General features: G+C 40.4%; 2 protein-coding genes across 2 annotated transcripts in view; one reads left to right on the forward strand and one right to left on the reverse strand.

Moving 5' to 3' along the window:
* Positions 1-778: 778 nt before the first annotated feature.
* On the forward strand, positions 779-9,556 carry etfa (electron transfer flavoprotein subunit alpha). The gene is made up of 12 exons (XM_050073318.1): positions 779-905; positions 1,897-2,046; positions 2,238-2,319; positions 2,587-2,669; positions 2,957-3,056; positions 3,292-3,402; positions 3,654-3,755; positions 3,923-3,991; positions 4,077-4,159; positions 5,375-5,440; positions 6,963-7,043; positions 9,049-9,556. The coding sequence occupies exons 1-12, from the start codon at positions 867-869 to the stop codon at positions 9,082-9,084; spliced, it is 1,002 nt and encodes a 333-aa protein (XP_049929275.1). The 5' UTR covers positions 779-866; the 3' UTR covers positions 9,085-9,556.
* Positions 9,288-20,946, reverse strand: part of tmem266 (transmembrane protein 266) — a 36,749-nt gene continuing 25,090 nt past the window's right edge. The window contains exons 4-11 of the mRNA XM_050073317.1: positions 20,282-20,436; positions 17,078-17,151; positions 16,033-16,089; positions 15,706-15,844; positions 14,901-15,016; positions 14,118-14,310; positions 11,407-11,469; positions 9,288-11,312 (exon numbers count right to left, since the gene is read on the reverse strand). Of these exons, the coding sequence (XP_049929274.1) occupies positions 10,675-11,312; positions 11,407-11,469; positions 14,118-14,310; positions 14,901-15,016; positions 15,706-15,844; positions 16,033-16,089; positions 17,078-17,151; positions 20,282-20,436 (1,435 nt within the window). The 3' untranslated portion in view covers positions 9,288-10,674. The remainder of the gene's footprint in view (positions 11,313-11,406; positions 11,470-14,117; positions 14,311-14,900; positions 15,017-15,705; positions 15,845-16,032; positions 16,090-17,077; positions 17,152-20,281; positions 20,437-20,946) is intronic.

Below are 20,946 nucleotides of genomic sequence, written 5' to 3' on the forward strand. Positions count from 1 at the left end.
ATGTAGGCCACTGAAAACACAAAGTGCGTTATGCCTTATTAAAGCAGCTGAATCAAATTTACTTATATATCCAACAGAGCAGAGAAGCTTTCATGCAGCGGGTATAGCTCATAAGTAGGCTACTTCCCCAAATATAGATGATAAAAAAGAGTTAATAGATCAAAATGCAGTTTTTACAAAATATTTACATTTTAAAATCATATTTGGTTTGAATAAATGGGCTACTCCGCATCACACTGTGACGTGGGCTTTGCTGTGCACATACCTATGCTGAGGTACTTTCTGCAAGCTCTGCATTCACATATTGGGTTTTTTACGTATTTGCAGCTAAATGTATGCAAATATTTAACATTATTTATGACATTTAATAATATTTTTGGTCTGCACTTATTACCAGATTAATTATATCGATAGAAAGGGCAATTTAAAACAAGTGCTGTCACAGTGACACTAAAATTAAAATAGTAATAGGAAAATTGGACTTTTCAAAGCGGAGTTTAAATTGTCATAACTATTATAGAACAATGAATCGTGAATGTATCCATATATTTAAAGTATTATAATAAAGCATCAGAGAGAAAGCGATGATAACTTTTTATCTTTACTTGTTTTAATTTATCATTTTTTACTTATTTTATTTTAATCATTTTTTTTAATTTTTTTTTTTATTTTTGTATATTTATATTAAATTTTTATTTGTTTATGCCAGTAAAGCTATTTGAATTGAACTCACTGGAATTGAATTGAGAGATACGTCCGGAAGTTGTCGTTCTTGTTCTCGCGAGAACTCTTCGCCAACATCAGTTTACCTTTGACACAGTTTTGTTCCTGCAGCAGAGTGGAGCAAGAAGCTTGAAGGGTCCAAGATGAACAGAGCTTTTAACAAAACGAGCCTGAAACAGCTGGTAAGAGTGAGACATTTATACTTTCACAACGCACACAGACACTGTATTGATGTATTAGGACAGACGCAGAACAAAAAAACACGTCAGTTAGCTCACTGGATATCTGCAGCAGCTGCTAGCCAGCTGACATTAGCTAACGTTTAGTGACAGTTAAACGTCATGGAGGTCGTGGTCGTCTGAAAACCGAGGGGATATTTTGAAATTGTGTGTGACAGCGTTGTTTGACTTATTCTTACAACAATATGTAAACATGGTTATACAGCAAAAATGCAAGTTATCAGTGTTTGTGTTCGAGCTAACGCTAGTGCTAACTGGTGTTAGCATAGCTAGCCTAGCAGTTATGAAACCTGGTAACGGCAAACAGCAGTTACAAAACTGTTAAGCAACAACAGGTGTTACCAAAGCGTTACCTAAAACATTCAATGTCATTTGAGACACCCAAAGGTATATCGCGTGTTGATAACCTAATGTGGCATTTTATGGCTTCTCTTATTTGTTTGACTTTATTCCAGTGAACTTTCTAAACTGATAGTGTTCAGTCTGGTCCAGATGCAGCTGGTATCATCCTGTTTAACTTTGACAGAGCCTGATACAGCTGTTTCAGAGGTTGCACTAACCTGATAGTCTACCTCCTCTGTTAGTAGCCTTAAATCCAAGACAAACACTATGTAATTACATGAATCAAATTATTTGGAGCTGATACTATGAATAAATAACCTATACATATTTGATCAGAAATGACAGCTCAGAAATCTAAATCTTATGTGGCAATATTGATTTAGTATTAGTTTGTATTGCTATTTGATCAGTTTATGAAATGTTTTATCAAGATTAAAAAGCACACTTTTGTGACAAAACTGGCACAGTTCTAGCAGTGTCTGTAAACCATCTGTAATATGACAGGCTGTTCAAAAGGCAGCACTACCAGATCTTTAATCTTACTGATGTGTGAGTGCATTGGATACTCAGGTGTTCTTGTTTTCTCCAACAGACAGGTATCATCCAAAGGTTTCAAAGCACCTTGGTGGTTGCAGAGCACAACAATGACAAGCTGACCCCAATTACACTCAATGCCATCACTGCTGCCAGTAAGCTGGGAGGAGAGGTGTCCTGTCTGGTGGCTGGAACAAACTGTGCACAGGTAGGCAGAGCTTTTCAGAATGACCTGCTTAAGGGATCATTAAACATTTTGTAATGTGATATAATGTAGATGTGTCAAAAACATATGGGGAAGTAGAAACACAGGATGGTTTAGAATTGACATATTCACGGCGACAAAAAATATAGACAGTCACAAGAAGAAGATAAATGAGATGGTTTTCTGTCTCTCAGGTTGTGGAGGAAATCAGCAAAGTACAGGGTGTGAAGAAGGTTCTTGTTGCCCAACATGATTCTTACAAAGGTGCCCTGGCAGGTATGTAACATGAAATTTAAGCTTCAACACATCCTGTTGTTTTTGGCAATGAACTGCTTCATATTTGCACAGTTCCATACATTCACAACTTGATGATGTTGTGAATGTGGCAAGGGCATTTTGGCAGTATTTACTGAGGAAGGGGAGCTTGTTTTTCATTTGATCCCTGCTCATTTGTTCAAGCTTGACCGAACTGGCTCAGATGTAGTCATAGGCGGCTGATACCTGATTTTGTTTCAGCTCTCTCATTTTCCTGTTCTTCCACAGAGGAGTTGACTCCACTTATTCTGCAAACACAAAAGCAGTTCAATTTCACCCACATCTGTGCTGGTGCATCTGCCTTCGGAAAGGTAAGTAGTGGATAAAAGTAGTACTTTTATTATTTTCCTTTTTTATATTTTGAAATACATTTATTTTCTAATCTGTTAGTGGAGATGAGTTTCTATTGTACCACATACTCATCAATTCTGAAAGTTAGAAGCTGATCAAATATCTTAGTTTTACAAAATATACTACAATTCACAAAACTTTATGTGTAGTTTATCGTCTAAGAACGTGAGTCCCTCTTTCTCCTTTTGATTTGTCATTAGGTTGATCAGTACATATTGCCCTGCTTATTCATCATTTTGTTCTGCAGAACCTGCTTCCCAGAGTGGCTGCCAAGTTGGATGTTGCTCCAGTATCAGATATCATTGAGATTAAGTCTCCAGACACTTTTGTCAGAACCATTTATGCTGGTAAGCCCTGTTATTATGGTTAAGAAAACAACAAATGCATGCTTGATTAGTATTGACATGCTTCAGAAGAAATGTTAAGTCAAGAAACCTGGATTTGGTACAGCCTTGATATGACGCAGATGTAACTTAAACACTATTAAGTCTATGCAACAGGATTTGTCTAAGGCAAGTTTTCATTGACGACTTCTTTGTGCTTTTTAAATATTGGATGTTAATTATGTTTTTGATTACATAGGAAACGCTCTCAGCACTGTGAAATGTAATGAGCCAATCAAGATCTTCACGGTCAGAGGGACATCCTTTGAGGCAGCTCCAACAGAGGGAGGAAGTGCCGGATCAGAAGAAGGTACAGTAGCTTTCTGATTCATCCAGAGAGCTCTGAGATGGTGCATGCTGAGATATGACTTGATATTATGTATGTTGAAGTATTATTGTAGGTTTCTTTTTGAGGTAATTGATTAACCACTTTTGATCATTTGTTAATTAAATAAGATGGGGTATACCACACAGAAACACCTATAGATATTATTTGTTTATCATTACAAATATATTTTGTTCCTCCTTATCATTTGTGATCCTCTCATCTGTTGACTGCAGTTGCTCCTTCTGCTCCCACTGGAATTTCTGAGTGGGTGGAACAGAGTCTGACAAAGAGCGACCGTCCAGAGCTGACCAGCGCTAAAGTTGTGGTGTCAGGAGGTGGGAAACCTTTTTGTGTTCTGAAGTAGAAGTTCTGGCAAAAGCAATGTCACATTTTGTTTGCAAAGCCACTGTCTGTGTTTCAAGTGGTCATTTGGGCTTGCAGACAACTAATTTGCATATGTGTTTTCTTAATTTAGTAGAATAATGTTGTTTTCTTTTCTTAGGAAGGGGCTTGAAGAGTGGAGATAACTTCAAGCTGCTTTATGACCTTGCTGACAAGCTGAATGCTGCAGGTAGAATTTTTCAAAATTGTTTTGTTATTAATAACCTTTATTTTTACAAAAGAAGGATTTAAGTTGCATAATATTCTTTTTCCAGTTGGTGCATCCAGAGCAGCAGTGGATGCTGGGTATGTTCCCAACGACATGCAGGTTGGACAGACTGGCAAGATTGTAGCACCGGTAAGTTATTAATTTTCTGAAGTGGTAGTTTGAACTAAGTTTATCTTGTGTGGCAAATAAATCATGTTTAAAGGTACAAAATGCTTGAACTCGGTTCAGAATAGACAAATCTATTGAGTTAGACAAATGCCTGTTTGCCTCTACACAGCACTCTTTACAGTGCAGTATGATCCGGGTGGCTGCTCTGCCCTTTTAAAAAGGTTAACTTCCCATTATGCGATTCAGCCGGGTTAGCCCTGCTGTGATTATCCACACATTAGGCCCTGCAAAATGTACTTAATGGCACATTCAGGGCCCTAAATGATTTAGCTGATCCATTAAAGCAGAGTGCAGTGGATGTCTGGTCAGAGGCTCAGGCCAGGCCAGACTGTCCAAATTGGATTTTCCAAATGTTATGACAAGCTTGTTGAATTTGGTTAAGTAGATAAAATATATTTTAAATCTAATTTGTTTTTTACCTTAGCAATATAAAAATGTTGTGTATTGAGAAAAATGAAAGATTTGCATTTTTTTTTAAAAGTGTATGCATTTAAGATAATTTTTTCTCTGCAGGTTTAACTATAATTTATCATTGCAATATTTAGTGAAAACAGTCAGAATCAAGTGTTTGAAAAGTGATTGGTAGCACCACATCTTGTTTAGGGATTTAATAGCAAAGTGATTACATACGCATGCACCACTTATTTTTTAGAATTTTTTAAAACAAGTTTTTCGTTTCACTTCTCCAGTTTTGGCTATTTTGTTTAGGTTTATTACATTAAATCCAAATACAAGTCCATTTAAATTACAGGTCGTAATGCCACAAAATAGGAAAAATGGGGTGAATACTTTTGCAGGGCTCTGTAAGAGTGGAAATTTGCAGATGCTATTGCTTTATGCATTTTATTTTATGCATTTTTTGCAGTTAGAGACTTAATTGTGTTCCCACATTGATGCTCTGGTCCTCTGAGACTCAAGCTACAACATTAAACACTGAAATATTCATATGGCAGAGATGCTTTTCCCAGAGGGTTTGGGAAGATAAGGGGGCAGCTGATCCTCTGCACACTAGGCCCAGCATCTACCCTCTGCTAGATTACACAACCATGGTCATTACCATCAGTCAGCTCTGCTATACCGTAGCTCTAAGGTGTACTTTTTCCACAGGCTTGAGATTACACTTCATGTCTACAAGCAAGTAACACTTGTTTGGTTGTCTTCTCTTCATGTTCACAGGAGTTGTACATTGCTGTTGGTATCTCTGGAGCTATTCAACACCTGGCTGGAATGAAAGATAGCAAGGTAAAGCTGCTGGAGCCACTTGAAAGGATTTTAGGGTTTTTCCCCCGTGCATTTTCTTTTACATGTTTTTTCCCATATATTAAACAGAACAGACTTTTCCACTTTTAGTTTAGATGTTCTGAAAGACACTGAGCTTTAAAGGGTAAATTTGGTGTTTTCCAACCTGGACCCTGTTTTCCCATGTTTTTGTGTCCTAATGACAAATGGGAACGATTTTTGAAACTGGTCCAGTATTGAGCAAGAGTTCTGCAGGCAACAGTGGCAAAACAGGCTGCCATGTAACCACTCGAGGCATGTTAGCATCGTCAGTTTTCATCCTCTGAAAGTGCTTATTTTTGCAGCTCTGAAACCACCATCGTCAGATCCATCAGACTCCATTTAAATAAACAGTAACTTTAGGGTGTATAAATCCAGCATATTTTCAGATCTGAATTAAGGGTTTATTTCAACTAAATTAGAGTTGGTCATTGTTGAAACAGTGGAACACGAATCAAGACAATTTTCATATGTTGTCAGTGACTTAAAATAATAATCTGAGCCTGTCATTGGCAAAAACAAGCACTTGTATTGTGTGTAAATTGATGGTGCGAACACTCCCTGAGTGGTAACATTGCAGCATATTTCGCTGCTGCCATCTGCAGCCCTCATGCTCAGTACTGGACCAATTTCAAGTGTTGTTCTCATTAGTCAATTGGACAAAAAACTATGGGAAAATAGGTTCCAGGTTGAAAATGATGAGTTACCCTCTAAGAAGCCTGACTCTTGTTTGGTCACAGACATTTGGCAGAATTTGGAATTAGTACCACATGAAATATAATTTGAAGTTGCATGTCAGTGTCTGCATGTACACGTCACACACACACAGCAAATAGACACCATCCACAAACAAACCTCTGGTTACCATACCATACCTTTGCTTTGATGTTTCTAAACCAAATGTTGTCACTTTCTGCATGTTATGTCCATGGCCCAGGAAAGTTCAATCAATACCTGAGAGCATGAGCTACTCTCTCAAAGCCGTAAACCAGAGAAGTAAGTCTCAAACTTATGATGTCATAGGATATAAAGTCTGGGCTACTCCATAGACAATAATGGGAGCCTCGTTTTATGGACCCACCAATGGGTTGTTTCCTTTTTATACCTAAATGAAACAGAAAATGTACACGTGTGCTCAGAACGTTTCCTTGGCTGCTCTCAGTGTCATCTATAACATCTTCCCCAATTCACTGTCTGTGGAGCAGTGTCAGACTTTATACCCTATGGCATCACAAATTTGAGTTATAGCTCCCTAGTTTTTAGGATTTGGGAGAGAGTTGCTCATGTTTACTGATACTTTTGGACTGTCTTAAACCATGGGAATAACATGTATGACTTTTTAAAATAGGTACAGTTCCCCTTTAAGTCTGAATTCCATTTTTATTAATTGAGTGGGAGTGATTATTGTTTCTCTGCATTTAAGACAGTTTGTTCATTATTTTGTTGTGTTCAAGTGCTAAATATGTTGGGGTTTTTCTTTATTCAGACTATTGTTGCTATCAACAAGGACCCAGAGGCTCCCATTTTCCAGGTTGCTGACTATGGCTTGGTCGCTGATCTTTTCAAGGTAAGTATCTGGGATTGATATTCCTGCAAACAACCAAGCAGCGAGTCAAAAACACCACTCATGCACCTTCTTCATATGTTCTGAGAGCCCGGAGTCCAGAGTGACAGTCAGAGTATAACATTTGCTTTCTCACTGATAAATTTTGCACGATGCCTTATTCCACCTAATGGAAATGTGCAACTGTTGAATTATTAAGTCCTTGAATTAATCAGAGGAGAGTTGTGGCGGAGCTTGCCATGAAGAGAGAAACACATTAGCACCGTAGAAGGTAGAAAAAGTGATCAATAGTTACTTAAAAGGTGGCTTCAGTTTGTGTTCAGCTTCTACTTGCCAGGGTTCTTTCACGCATAGTTGCTTTCTTGTATCTAGCTGGTACTTGAGGATAGCAAGCCAGGAGTGTTGGCACGACTCACAGTGGGGTCCAGTGCTGCTTGTGAAAGGCTAGTAGGTTATATTTTCATGTGTGTCCTGTTGGTCATGTTTTATTTAGCCCCCCAGAGTGCATGAGCAGCACAGGTGTCCCGACAAACTCTGTAGGAGTGATTAGTAATAATAGCTAGTGGCAGTAGAGTTGTGACCTACTGGGTGAGATCGGCTTACATGTGATCACTCCTCAGATAGCTGATTAAAATGGATGGGCTTTCTACTTTTCCCCCTCAAATGGACAATTGATACCCTGGACCAACTCGGGGAGTGTCTGATGATTCAGTTCTGAAGTTGCTCATCTCACAAGGAGAGGCATTTGAATAATTTTGTACTCATATTTACCATAAAATGCTTTTTGAATTTGTCTTCTTAAAAACTACACAGCTGGCATTATCAGCATGTTAATTTATGGGCCAGATGCCTCCCCTTAAGAATCTTGCTCTGCATTTGTCAACCTTGCAAACACAGTGATGAATGTTTGCAGCCTGCTGCGGTCTTGATAAATCTCAGACAAAAGTCAGCGTGCTCATTTAAACCGTTAAGCACCAGCATGCACAATGCATTGTTTAATAAACTCATAAATCTTGTTTTATGGAATATGCTGGGAATAATATTGACAGGTGTAGGAAAACATTTATCCCCACAAGTAAAGCCTGGGAATATTTCAGGTGGTCTCAGCAGTTATTAAGAGGAAGAGAATTTTTTCTAAATGCCCAAAATATGTCCACAGTGTATTCAAGTTTAGTTTAAGAGTGATTAATTTTAAAAGACACGGGAGCATTTACAATCATGTAGTTTCAGGACTGCAGCAAATGCCTGCTGTAAATACACTTTAAGGAATACTTGTGAAGGAAACTTTGTCTTCATGCCTTCATGGTGAATAAAGAATCCAAAAACGGAGAAAATTCTGGATGAATGAACAGCAGCACTATATCAAAATATCCATTTACAAGCTTGTGCAGTGTACTCCAAGTCTCATTTATCCAATCATATGCTCATTACTTGCTAAACAGCTCTTTAAAAAGTGAAACTAATCTATGCTCTCTTTAAAGCCAGACTCCATTGACAAAAACAGTAATTTTACCTCTCTGAACACAGGAGCTGCTGGTCTACCACTGCCTCAGTCTGTAGTTTGTTTGTGTTTTTGTGCGGCTTTACTGAATCCAAATCAACCTTTTAAAACACCAAAGTTTTTGTCAATGGAGTCTGGCTGTGAAGAGAACATAGACGAGTTTCAATTTCAGTTCAGTTCCCTGTTGGAAAGGGCTGCCTGTTTGGGAAGTACTGAGCATACGACTGGATAAATGAGAGAGGTGGTGAGTAAGTTGTTAAATGTGGACCCCTTTTACTTCAATTCATCGAAAATTCTCTCATATTTTGGATTCCTCATTCACTGGAGACGTGCAAGAAAAAGTTTCCTTCACTAATTTAATGTAACACGGGGCGAGTAATTGTTATACAAATCATTTTGGAGGGTGAAGTATTCCTTTTCCAAAATATTCTGAGAGTTGGGTCCTGCTATAATGTTAGTGTTACATGCTGGTAGAATATTGTATTAACTTCACTGTTTTCTCTTCAGGCTGTTCCTGAGATGACTGACGCACTGGGCAAGTGAGGAGAGAAACAAAGTCCCCGCAAACCTCCACCGCACGGCCAGAACCTGCAGTAGGAACACTACAGAGAGTGACCACAGGCACCCATAGCCACTGCCTTAAATTTATAAAGCTGTGAGTGTTTGCGAGCAGAAATAATTCATCATCAACATCTTCTCTTTGACTGGAAACAGAAAAAGAAATATCAATCTAGAAATAATTGCCAGTTTTTATAAATACTGTACATGTATTAAATATAAATGAGTAAGCTTGTACTTACCTGGGGGTGGTGTTTTATGCCTTTAGTAGTACCTGTGTTGTAATTGTATTTAATTTTATGATACAGCAGAGAAGATTTTTGAAAACGCTTGACTTGCCTCTCGACCTTGGACGTAGTTGACTGTAAGATGTAGCTCTTCATGCCTTCTTAGAGGATGTGTAGTCACTGAGATGCTCTTGGAAGATGGTGTAATAAATTGAAAACTAATAACTTGCCATGTTTTCTCTTTATTGATTCATTTTGCAGTACCCTCTCTCCATGATCACGATAGAAAATGCCTGTTGACAGTACAATAAACAGGGTTAGTTTCGATATTTAAGAGGCAAATCTTCAAGGTTCATGCTATGATTTTCTTTGTCGACATTTTAACTAGCTCAGCTTCAAGTCCCTCGCTGTTTTTGGCTGTGATAAACCCAGTCTGAAATATTTACACAGCTCCCAAATATTAAAATCATAAAAAGGTAATATTTTGGACCTGAATGATATCAAATCTATCATGTGCAGGTAGCTTTTTTTAAAATGAATTTGATGCATGTGGGACATGCTGTCATTTGCAAAATCTCAGTAAACACTGACTCAGCTGGGTTTGGTCAGATTCCAGTCATGGCACCTGGATAAAAACTCTTTGAGTCACTTGAATCATCCATCAGTCAAAAGTTTCCCACACTCTTCCCTCTCATAGACTTTAGATAAAAATGTTAACATTGCTAATATAGAAAGACAAAGATTAGAAAGAAGTCGAGACTGATCCAATGTACCCTGCAGCAGTCCTGTCAAAGAGGACTGTTCTTTGTGAGTTTGGAGACACTGGACTGACTATCAAAACAGCTGATACACCTGCACTTGGGATTAAGTCATGCCTTGTAGCTTGCAGGAAGTGATTCACAGTTTGTGGCCCTCCAATACGTCATCTCATCTGTCCAGCGTCTCCAATTCCTACAAAGTGTATCAGAGGAACTAAGCCCTCAGCACCATCCCCTTGAACCACAACTTAACATATCAAAAGCCAGACTTTTTTTTTCTGCACAGACCAGATGTCTGAAAATTTTGGGCTCGAGCCCTGTTGCTGGTTTCTTTTGGTAAAATTTTTCATAAAACTCAAAAAATGTTTTTGTGAGTGTCAATTCCTGATAAGTGGTGCCTGATAACATCTTTGCCTCCTCCAGTCTTTCATGCCCTCTTGTTTTTGTGCTGCTCTGGCAAGTTCATCCTCTCAGTCCCAACAGTACAAAGAGGATGACAGACATACTGTTCATGTGCCAGTGACTCCCATCAACACTGGAGTTTAGTAGAGCGTTCATTTTTGCGGTTGTTCCACATGTCAGGCGGAGTCCTATGTCTCTGACAGACGGCTGACAGGGGCGTCTACTGGCTCCATCATCCTGTACTTCTCCTCTAGGAGAGGCTCGTTGCCCTGAAGATGGATGAGAGGCTTGGAGTGCAGCCCGACTCTGCTCTCCTGGTTCCTCTTGTTGTAGATGTTGACCCTGTGCTCCAGCTCGGGGCTGGTTTTGGTGGAACCTGCCGGGCTGGGGGGTTTAAGGTTGACGGGGTCCAGGCCCTTTTGGGTGAGACAGGCGTTCTCGGACAAAGAGGAGAGCAGTTCCTGCATCACAGCGCTGGGACTCCCTCGCGGCTGAGTGCCCAGGGCGAGAGGGCTGCTGTAGGGCGGAGGGTAGCAGCGTTGGTCGCTGTAATCTGTGGAGGTGGAGGCCTCCCGCACCGTGGAGCTGCAGTCCGTGGTGGAGCCCAGCGTGTGGCTGCTGATGCTGTGCTGGCGAGCGCTGAAGCTGCTGCGGGACACTGTGGTGGTGGAGGCTTCGCTGACGGAGCTGCCGGTGCGCTGCAAGCGGCTGGACGGCACTGCGTCGGCACTCACCAAAGAGGAGGGAAGCTGGCTGGGGTTGTTAGGCAGGTGCACGTCTATGGCTGCTGTGGTGATGACACGTGCAGGGTCTGGGATCCCCATGTCTACAAGAACAACACATAATGCACAGGACCTTGAGATGTGGTGGTGCTACATGGGGTGTAGAAAAGAGTGAAGCAGGATCATGTTGACACTCACCGCTGCTTGGCTCACTGTAGTACTGGCTGATGTAGTTGTTCATGTCATCTTGACCATGGTGATCTGAAGAGGAAAGAAACAGCCACTTAATGTAATTAGTCTTGAATTTAGAAGTTAATTAAATGTAGTGTTTCGCAGTCCAATGTATGAACAGAAACTTTTTAAATTATTCAGAATCCATGCAACTTGGTTATGACTAGAAAGTGGCAACACTACCCTAAGTCCTTTAATTTTGTATTTATTTAATAAATGATTTCTAACACAATATACTGTGGTTGCAAGCGGATAACTTCTCCTGTGGGCACCCATAATAGAGGCTGATGTACAAACAAATGATAATCTAGTATAACAAGATTGTAATAATATAAAATATGTCTTCATATGAAAAATTAAACACTTGTCATGTGTTCATATACTGCTTACAAATGCTAAATTGGGGGACTTAAAGGTTCAGTGTGTAGGATTTAGGGAGATATGTTGGCAGAAATGGAATATACTATAAGTATGTTGTCTTTAATTTATAATCACCTAAAAATAAAAAATGTTGTGCTTTCATTACCTTAGAATGAGATGTTTATATCTACATAGGGAGCAAGAGCTCATCTATAGAGATGAGATCCTGCCATTTTGCATCGCCATGTTTCTACAATAGCCCAGAATGGACAAACCAAACACTGGCTCTAGATAGGACCACTTGAGTTTTTTGCATTGTAGCTAAGAGCCCCTCCACGACGAGCAGTGTCCGAATAACACAGATCTGCCATATTCAGTGTTTTTACCAGTTTAAATCACCTGTTCTGTTTGTTTTGAAGAGGAAGGGACCTCTGTGGATGATGCACTCCTGAACATTAAAAAAAAGGTGAGCACATATTAGCATGTGCTAGGCTAACAGCCCTCCTACATGCCAAACAGTGTAGGAGAATCACTGATTTATTATGTGAAACTGCTTTATTGAGTGTTCTTAGTGGTTTTAATCACCAGGTGCAGTTGTTTTTAGAACGAAAGACCTCTGCGGATAATTCGGTTCCTGGTAAAAAACCTCCCAAACAATTAACACTGAAGGAATTCTAATGGGGAAAAGTTTCAGCTGGTTGTAATTCTCATTGCTAGATGCCACTAAATCTTCCTGAATCTTTAATACTGTACCTTAAAGCTAAAAGTGTTACCTAGAAAACTCTCGGTACCAAAATATATGAATGCAACAAATTATGATTCATTTTTAGTTAACATTCTGTTTGTTTTTAGTTGATTTAATCAATAAAATGTAAAACAGTTGTGGAAAATGCCAAAACAAACACGTTTCCAGAGCCCTAAGGTGATGTCTTAAAAAAAATATTCATTTTACAACCATACAAAGCAGAAAATCTTCACATTACAGAAGGTGAAATGAGGAAATGTTTTCCTCTTTTTCTTGATAAATAATGTAAACAACCAATCAATCACTGATATTGTCATTTTCTATTAATGGATAAGTCGCCAAATTTGTTTAAGCATTGATAAGCAACCCTTGGTGTGGATGATGTTCACAGATCCTAAATCAGTACAAGTGTTTCTCTAAAGTGCTATCCAAGGTCCCAAAGGACTGAGGGATGGCTCATATTCATTCATGTTTTGGTTTAACATATTCATTTTATGGACGTCCCAAGAGGCCTGCTCATTGTTCAGCCTGGACTGCGACAGCGACCATCCCCGGATGATCAATACCACATGAGTATATGAGGAGCAGCTCCAGTTAAAAGGATGTCTGACTAGAAACACTGCAGCTCAGATGTATGGCAGGTCGTGCTATGATTTATAGCTTTGATAAAGCAAAAGCCTCAGTGTTTTGAGGCCTGACATCACCTGCACAGACGGTGCTTTGTTGCTTTAAGTTGTGTAAGTTATGACCTGTCACTGTATGAAAGCTTTATAGTCCATCTAGGTGTGGCACCAGAATTCTGATGTGGATTGTGAGATGAATGTTTTTGAGAAGAGGACACCAACTATTAATACACTGTCCTACCCTCCAGCATGGAGCTACAGAGCCAGCGGTTGTTTACTATTTACAGAAGCGTCTGTTGCAGGGATGCGCTGTGCTATTTTTTTTTTTACTTACCTTTTTTCATACTTTCAATTAGGTCTCTGAAACTAGAGTAGCCTACAAATGTTTCACACACTGTTAATATTGTGTTAGTTCAACAGATCAGTCAGTTCCCACACCTCAAACATCCGATTCAAGGTCTTTTCAAGGACTTTCCAGGCCCAGCTCTCAACACAGCATGAGACATGAATCAAGGTTAATTACAGTTACAACACTGGGAATTTATATAAAGAGAACAGACACCAATAAAAAAGAGGGGCTTGAATGTATAAATACATCACTGTGCTGCGTAGGCGATGGTAGTTGGCGTGACACATGCACACAGTGGTATGTAGCTTATTTACTTATTTTACTAAGTTAGTTTTCCCCTCAAATTCATAAACTTTAAATGCTTTAAAAGACCCGTGGGAACCCTTTGCTGCTTAGGACGAGGAAACATTCCTCATTTAATATTCCAAACATGCCCAAAAGTTTTAAACCTGCAACCTTCCAACATGAGCCAGCTTTCTGCCTCCACATTGTGTGGACATGATGGACCATAGCAAGCACAGCCTGGATCCCCCTCCCTGCGTGTCCACAGAGGTTTTTGATAGCCTGTAATACAATGAAGTTGGGCGTTCCAGACGGTTACCTGCAGGCCCCCCGGGCTCTCTGGCTTTGGCTGGCCCGTGATGCTCGGAGGCCCCAGGGGCCAGTCCGTCCACCTCCTGGAAACTGCTGCTCTGTTTACCCCACATATGGTGGATCTGCATGGCTGCTTCACGCTCTGCTACCAGATCAAGGTCCTGCTGGGCCAGGTGGGCCCTCAGCTGCCTGATTTCAAACTGAAAGGAAAGAGAAATGGTAAAACTGGAGAAAATTCCTTTAGTTATTTAAGGTAAAAACATTTTTTTAAGACTGCTGCTGGCTAATATTCTAAATGTTATAATATTCAACTTATGTCCAAGCATTTTATTAGCTTGTTATATTGCTGCATTGCTTGCATCATGGTTAACCCGTACAGATACAGAACAGTAAGCTAAAACTACACATTTCCAACCTCTCTAACATTTGGACATACAGTATACCCTCTTCTACTCCTCTGGGCCGACATCTGAGAAACACAGAGCACTCTGGATGCACTCGCAGTTACACTTATAAAGTTTGACTTATTCTTCAGCTCGGTAAAATGACTTAAAACCAATATTAGAAATGTCATTATTAAATTGTGAAGTAGTCAATTAGATAATGCACAGTGCTGGCTATCTGATATCCACAAGACTTCTGTAGAAGTAGTTTTGTAGGCATCTTTTATGCCTTCTTAAGTTTCATTTTCTTTCTGGCATAGCACTTTGCTGCCCTCTGCTGGTTACATGCAGCTATAACTCACAGACTGTAAGTAGGTAAGAGATATGGGAGAGATAAGAGGACATACCGCCTGTTCCTGGCAGATCTGGGTGAGACGGTCAAGCTGTTCCTCCCTCACCGCCTTGGCCTTCTCGTACTGCTGGATCTCCAGCTCCATCTCCACCTTCACTTGCAGCACATAGGCTAAAACAGGCAGGCATATTTTAGTCAGTTTTCCCACAATCTTAATTTGTACTATATGCTACATTGGTTTAAATTACCCCTCCAAAAGTGGATCTTCTAGACACTGTATTACTGCACACACTGTTTCTAAATATAAAATGTGAACACTGCTTTCTTTAAATGTAAGCCTGCATATTGTCCATATTCACCGGGGCATGACAAAGGATGTCAACCAACATACTCTGCACAAGGTGGACAAAATAACCGCAAAATGGATGCTGCAAACAATGCTACCGTCATGTTCGTTTTTTTCTTGAGGGTGTGTCAGAAAAGGTGCTCAATTCATGGTGAGCTTTTGAGCAATAGTTTGTGGTGGTTATATATTGTGTTATATATATTGTACTATATTCAAAAACCACAAGGGGGAGCAACACTGTTAAAAAAGCTACTTCCCAATAAATAAAATGTTCTGTATGCACCTATATGATAAAATATTTGCATCTAGCAGCTGTAGTTTGAGCTTCAAACCGCAGATGATGCCCTACCTGAAGTTAAAAAAATGAAGAGGACAAATAAATAATTGCACAAACAACCTCAAGATTGAACGCAGCCGATACCGCAGAGAGCACGCTGCAGTATCTATCTCTATGACCTGACAGTAAAGGGCAGGACGCAGAGGACGCCAGCCCCCCGGCCCCTCCCAGCCTCACCATCGATGATCCTCTTGACCCTCCAGATGCGCAGTGTGATGATGAGACCGATAGCGTCCCAGGGGCTGCTGGGGCCGTTGGCCACTGTAGAGGCCACCATGGGGGCCAGAGAGAGGACGATGACAGCTCCATCAAACACCTGAGAAAACACACACGCACACACACACACACACACACACACACACACACACACACACACACACACACACACACACGGGCGGCTACTGTTATGTCTGTAGCTTCAACTGTGGTATGACATTGAGGGAATGACACTGCAGTGAAAGGGGCCCCCGAGTAACAGGACTAATGGGACCCATGGGAGCTTACCTCTACTTTGTTCTCTATGTAATCCCATATCCCCAACACCACGATCCTGAACACCGTCTGAGACACACACAGGGGGCAGAGATGGAGACAGAGAGCAGGTTACACCCAGGGTGAGATAGAAGAAAACAATCATGGCTAAATAGTTAGACAGGGTGATGCACGCTGGGTAGTAATTCCCCACTAATAAACTTGACAGTCTCAGTAAATGGCATTTGCAGTTGCAATTCAGATATCTTTCATCCCTCTGCTGGTAATTCACCAGTGACATCATATTCATACACATCACAGGCGGCGCGATAGGGTTTCATCCAAACAATTAGAGACACCGCATTTAGCTCCTTCTGCTGACGCAGCAGGGGCCACAGAGGGCGAACAACTCTCCCTTTGTCTCTGTTCCTCTTCTGCCATCCCCGAGCCCCCATCCTCATTTCAGATATTCAAGGTTGCACTGGAGCAGAAACTAGCCTCCCTGCTGCTTCTGCTCCTTCAGTGTAACACTGAGGGGGGTGCTTTTATTGATAAGAAAAACTCCAGCTACACAGAAGTTAGCAATGGGGTGGTCAAGTGTAGGGAACTAAGACAAATGTGGCTGGCTGTAAAGAAAATGGTAATCAATACAGCACACCTGAGGCCTTGAAATTATTTAAAACTAGCAGCACAGAAAGGCTCCATCTGCATTTTAAAGTGTTTGTGCTGCGGATCAATCGAATAACCCGAGAGGGACCGACTGTGCCAGCTTCAACAACAGCAGTTATACAAGTCTTTTTTCTTTCTCAGGATACTGGTGTAGATCTTTGTTGTGCCGTTTCGCAGTCACTTCCGTTAAGTACACTTTAAATGGAGCCGTACACAAGTTCACCTCTACTAATCAGAATCTAATCAAGCTGTGACAGAGGACACGGGGCGTTTCAGTGGGGCTGTTAGTATTCTAATGAGGTTCTGTCGGTGTACTTCACCGGCTCCACATACTGCACAACATAGCATTAATCGACAGGCCGCTGCATCAGCTGTAAGTGAGACTGTTTTTGTGTCGAGCGAGACTCACCTCGGTGAAGAACACAGAGAGGATAGCCAGGCTGATCCAGTGGATGATGCTGGCAAACTGGAATGCATTGTTAACTGCAGGGATGAAACAGAACAGCTGATTATTTTTAAGGACAGTTACTATGACATCCAGAGCAGTTACATGCTGCATAACATTGACAAGGTGCAGTGAAGTGATAACACATTCACATACATGTATAAATGCAGACAGAGGCATGAGGTGAATCCACCACAGGCTGTACATGCATGTATCTCCCCGTCTATTCATCAGGCTAATTGTGGACAGCCTGAAACAGCACTCGGCTGTCAGCGGAGGCATTTCTCTTCACGCGCCACCTCTCCCCCCCATCTGTCTTTGTTTGCCGTGTTCAGTGATCTGTCTATCAGTCCATTCATCTTCCTCAAGTCCTCCCCACACTCATCCAACACCAGCCAACTCTGTATTGCCGGATTTCTTTGTCCGCTAATCTCCCTTCACGCATTTGTCTTACTTTTCCTTTGTCTGCCCTGTCTAGTTAGTCAGTCAGTCAGTCCCGGGGGAACAGTAACGACTCGAGTGCATTTGGATACTGCCGGGGCGACATTTCTGTCACGTGTATTCTTCACTCAGCCCTGTGACATCAAACAGGTATGACCCCTGACCTTCCACTTATGATAAATGAGGAGGCCTCCATTGTGCCAGATGATGTAGGTGAAGGTGATAGTGAGGTGACATGGGTCAGAGTGGTGTTTCGACTACTTGACATTTTGCGTTAACTGTGGAATACTAATGGGAGGCTTATATTCCCCAGACCACGACTGATCAGAGCCTCAGATCCCAGGATAGATCATCAATAACACAGGCTCACTGTACAGTAGACACATCTGCACATGCTGTACATCTGCCCAAAAACTGTCCTGAATTATACTACAACCAAATATCATCATTATAGTAAAGTATAATATACTGACCAACTAAGGCTGACCACAAAACTACAGTTTTGGTCAAAACTGAGTTATGACAGACATTAAACCTTCAGACATCTGCTCTATCTTGTGATAAAATTTTCTGGTTTAATCTTGTATTTTCTAGAGAAAATATGATGTAAAAATTGCAGCTACGAAAAAAAAATCCAACCACAACCCAAGACAGACCGCAGTAAATGTAGTTACTGCGTTGTACCTTGGGTTTCCAGAGATCTGGGATTCTATCAGGGCCAGGAAAACCACAGTAAACGTTTTTCAGCTAATGGTGAACATGAGAATTATGATGATGCCAGTGACAAAATGACTGAAAACTTGACAATAACCATAACACGATCAGAGATGAAGATGATGATAATAATTATGTGAGGTATTCTAAATTATGGTCAAACCTCATGAAGTGAATAATACAACAAAATAATACCTGAGGGCTGGTTCATTGTTTTGTTAGTACTTTTAAAACATACATGTACTGATGAAACAAATACAAACTGAATCTAGTAAGAAATTTAAAAGGCGTTCCACATTCTGAAAAAGGTAAGACACCAAAATTGTAGCTACTGCGCTTTGCCTTTGTATTAGCTTAAACAGCGATGTAGGTGATACAAAGGCAGAGTGCAGTAGCTTCTTAGCTGCTTTTAATTTTTTTTCTTCATTATTTATTAGCCAGCATGTACACTAATACCATTATATCTGCAATAAGCTGATGTTGGCCACTACATTGGCCTGGCTAATTAATGGGCCCAGCTTTAAAAAGTACAGTATTATACATTATAGTTTAATATAGTATAGTACAGTATATCAGCGTTTAGTAAGTGCAGGGCTGGGTAATACAGAGAATATTAATACATACTTTCAACATATTGTACCACAGTAGCCAGAACTGTAATATTATTACTTTCAATAACGTTGTTGTAAGCTACTGTTATTACCTGCATCTCTCTCTCTGTCTCTCTCTCTGTCTCTCTCTCTCTCTCTCTCTCTCTCTCATTGTGTCATGCGGATTACTGTTAATTTATTATGCTGATCTGTTCTGTACGACATCTATTGCACGTCTGTCCGTCCTGGAAGAGGGATCCCTCCTCAGTTGCTCTTCCTGAGGTTTCTACCGTTTTTTTTCCCCGTTAAAGGGGTTTTTTTGGGGAGTTTTTCCTTATCCGCTGCGAGGGTCATAAGGACAGAGGGATGTCGTATGCTGTAAAGCCCTGTGAGGCAAATTGTGATTTGTGATATTGGGCTTTATAAATAAAATTGAATTGAATAAAATTGAATATCAAATATCACAATATTTTTGACCAAATACCTTGATATTGTAACAATATTGTAGGGTTGACTATTGTAGCTTTCACGAAATATTTACACAATAAGATTTTTTGATAAATTATCATCAGTAATGTGGATATAATGATTTAGTGGGTAAAGGCAAATAATAGACCAGCTAGAACAGTCTTGTAAGTTCAGAAAATAACATCACTTTACTTTGATGCAGCCTTTGAAACCATGAAAAGACAGCACCTACAATATTATATCTAAAATCTAAGATGATATCTAGTTTCACATCACAATATTGATGGATATGATATTAATAATTGATTGGCCCTAAGTAATGGGTGTGTTTCAGTGTTAACTGTCTATGTTGCCGTCATTCGAGCACATTCAGACTAACATTATTCATTGTCATAATAAAATATAGTCAATAATAACTGCTGCCCGTTAACAGTATATTGGTAACAGCTGTTGCCTGCATTATATCTCCTGATGCAGGTAAATGGTGCCTATCCTAAGTTAAAGAACACCTTTGCTTTTGAAATTTCTATTTGCACAATAGAGTTTTGTCACACTGTGTGAACAAGTTTTTATAGTTTCCTTTTTTTTTCCATTCTTTGTGCTTTATGACCACCTCTAACCCTTTTTGCCAGATGTTCTTCCACCTAAACTGCAGCTCAGTCTAACAAGCTGAAGACTACATGCTCTATCTGCAGCTCAGTCTTTGAGCTAATTAAGTTCTTGTGAGCATCCTCCTTTGTTATAGATCTCATGTCCATGCATTGACCCAATGCCTTTGTATAGCAATTAGTAAACAATTGTGCTGAGCAGTCCACTTTTCTCCCTCTTAAAGGATGCTATTGCAAGCCAGAACCGTAAACAATGAGTGTAACAAATCCCATTATCATGTCCTGAAAACCACATCCTTGTTATATATACACACACGCGTCACACTGTGTTGGTTTCTCCTACTCACACTGCAACAGCTTGGTGTCTATGAGCAGCTCCAGCGTCAGCAGCAGCACCACCAGAATGACACAGGCCACCAGGAAACAGTTGAAGCCCGCCGACAGCAGACAGACCTGCCACAGCGCTGCCCTTCGCCCGCAGCATGGCTTCAGCCAGTTCGACCTGACCGGGGGTAGAGTGGGGTGAGAGACAGAGAGATGGAGAAAAGGCGGTTAGGAGAGCTGTGGGTGCAAAGATAAATGGTGGGTCTTGTTGCAGTGTTATTTTAAAATGTAATACAGGCGCAGAGTGCGGATCTGATAGGCAATATGCAAGGTCAGATCAATAAAACACAAGAAACGTCAAGATACACAAATCGTGAGGTGTATTCAACCTTGACTTTGCTCCGTTTTCTATCAGTCAACGTTCTTCTAAATAATTTTCAGCAGAGGGCACTATTCAGCATACAAATTCAGAGCATGCATGCTGAAATTAATTTACACTCTTAGATTTAATGTGAGGCATAAATACATGATCTGCTGGCACTGAGATGATATATTAGTATGAAGTAATTCTTTTCATGAATTCATGGTTTCATTGCTTTTTTTTCTCCCCTCTTTCCTCATCTCCTCATAAAACCTTTTATCCTGGCCTTTTCTGCAACCTTCCTCTTCTCATTAAAGCTCTCAGTTG

This window comes from Epinephelus moara, chromosome 20 (assembly GCF_006386435.1).
Source record: "Epinephelus moara isolate mb chromosome 20, YSFRI_EMoa_1.0, whole genome shotgun sequence".
Taxonomy (NCBI): domain Eukaryota; kingdom Metazoa; phylum Chordata; class Actinopteri; order Perciformes; family Serranidae; genus Epinephelus; species Epinephelus moara.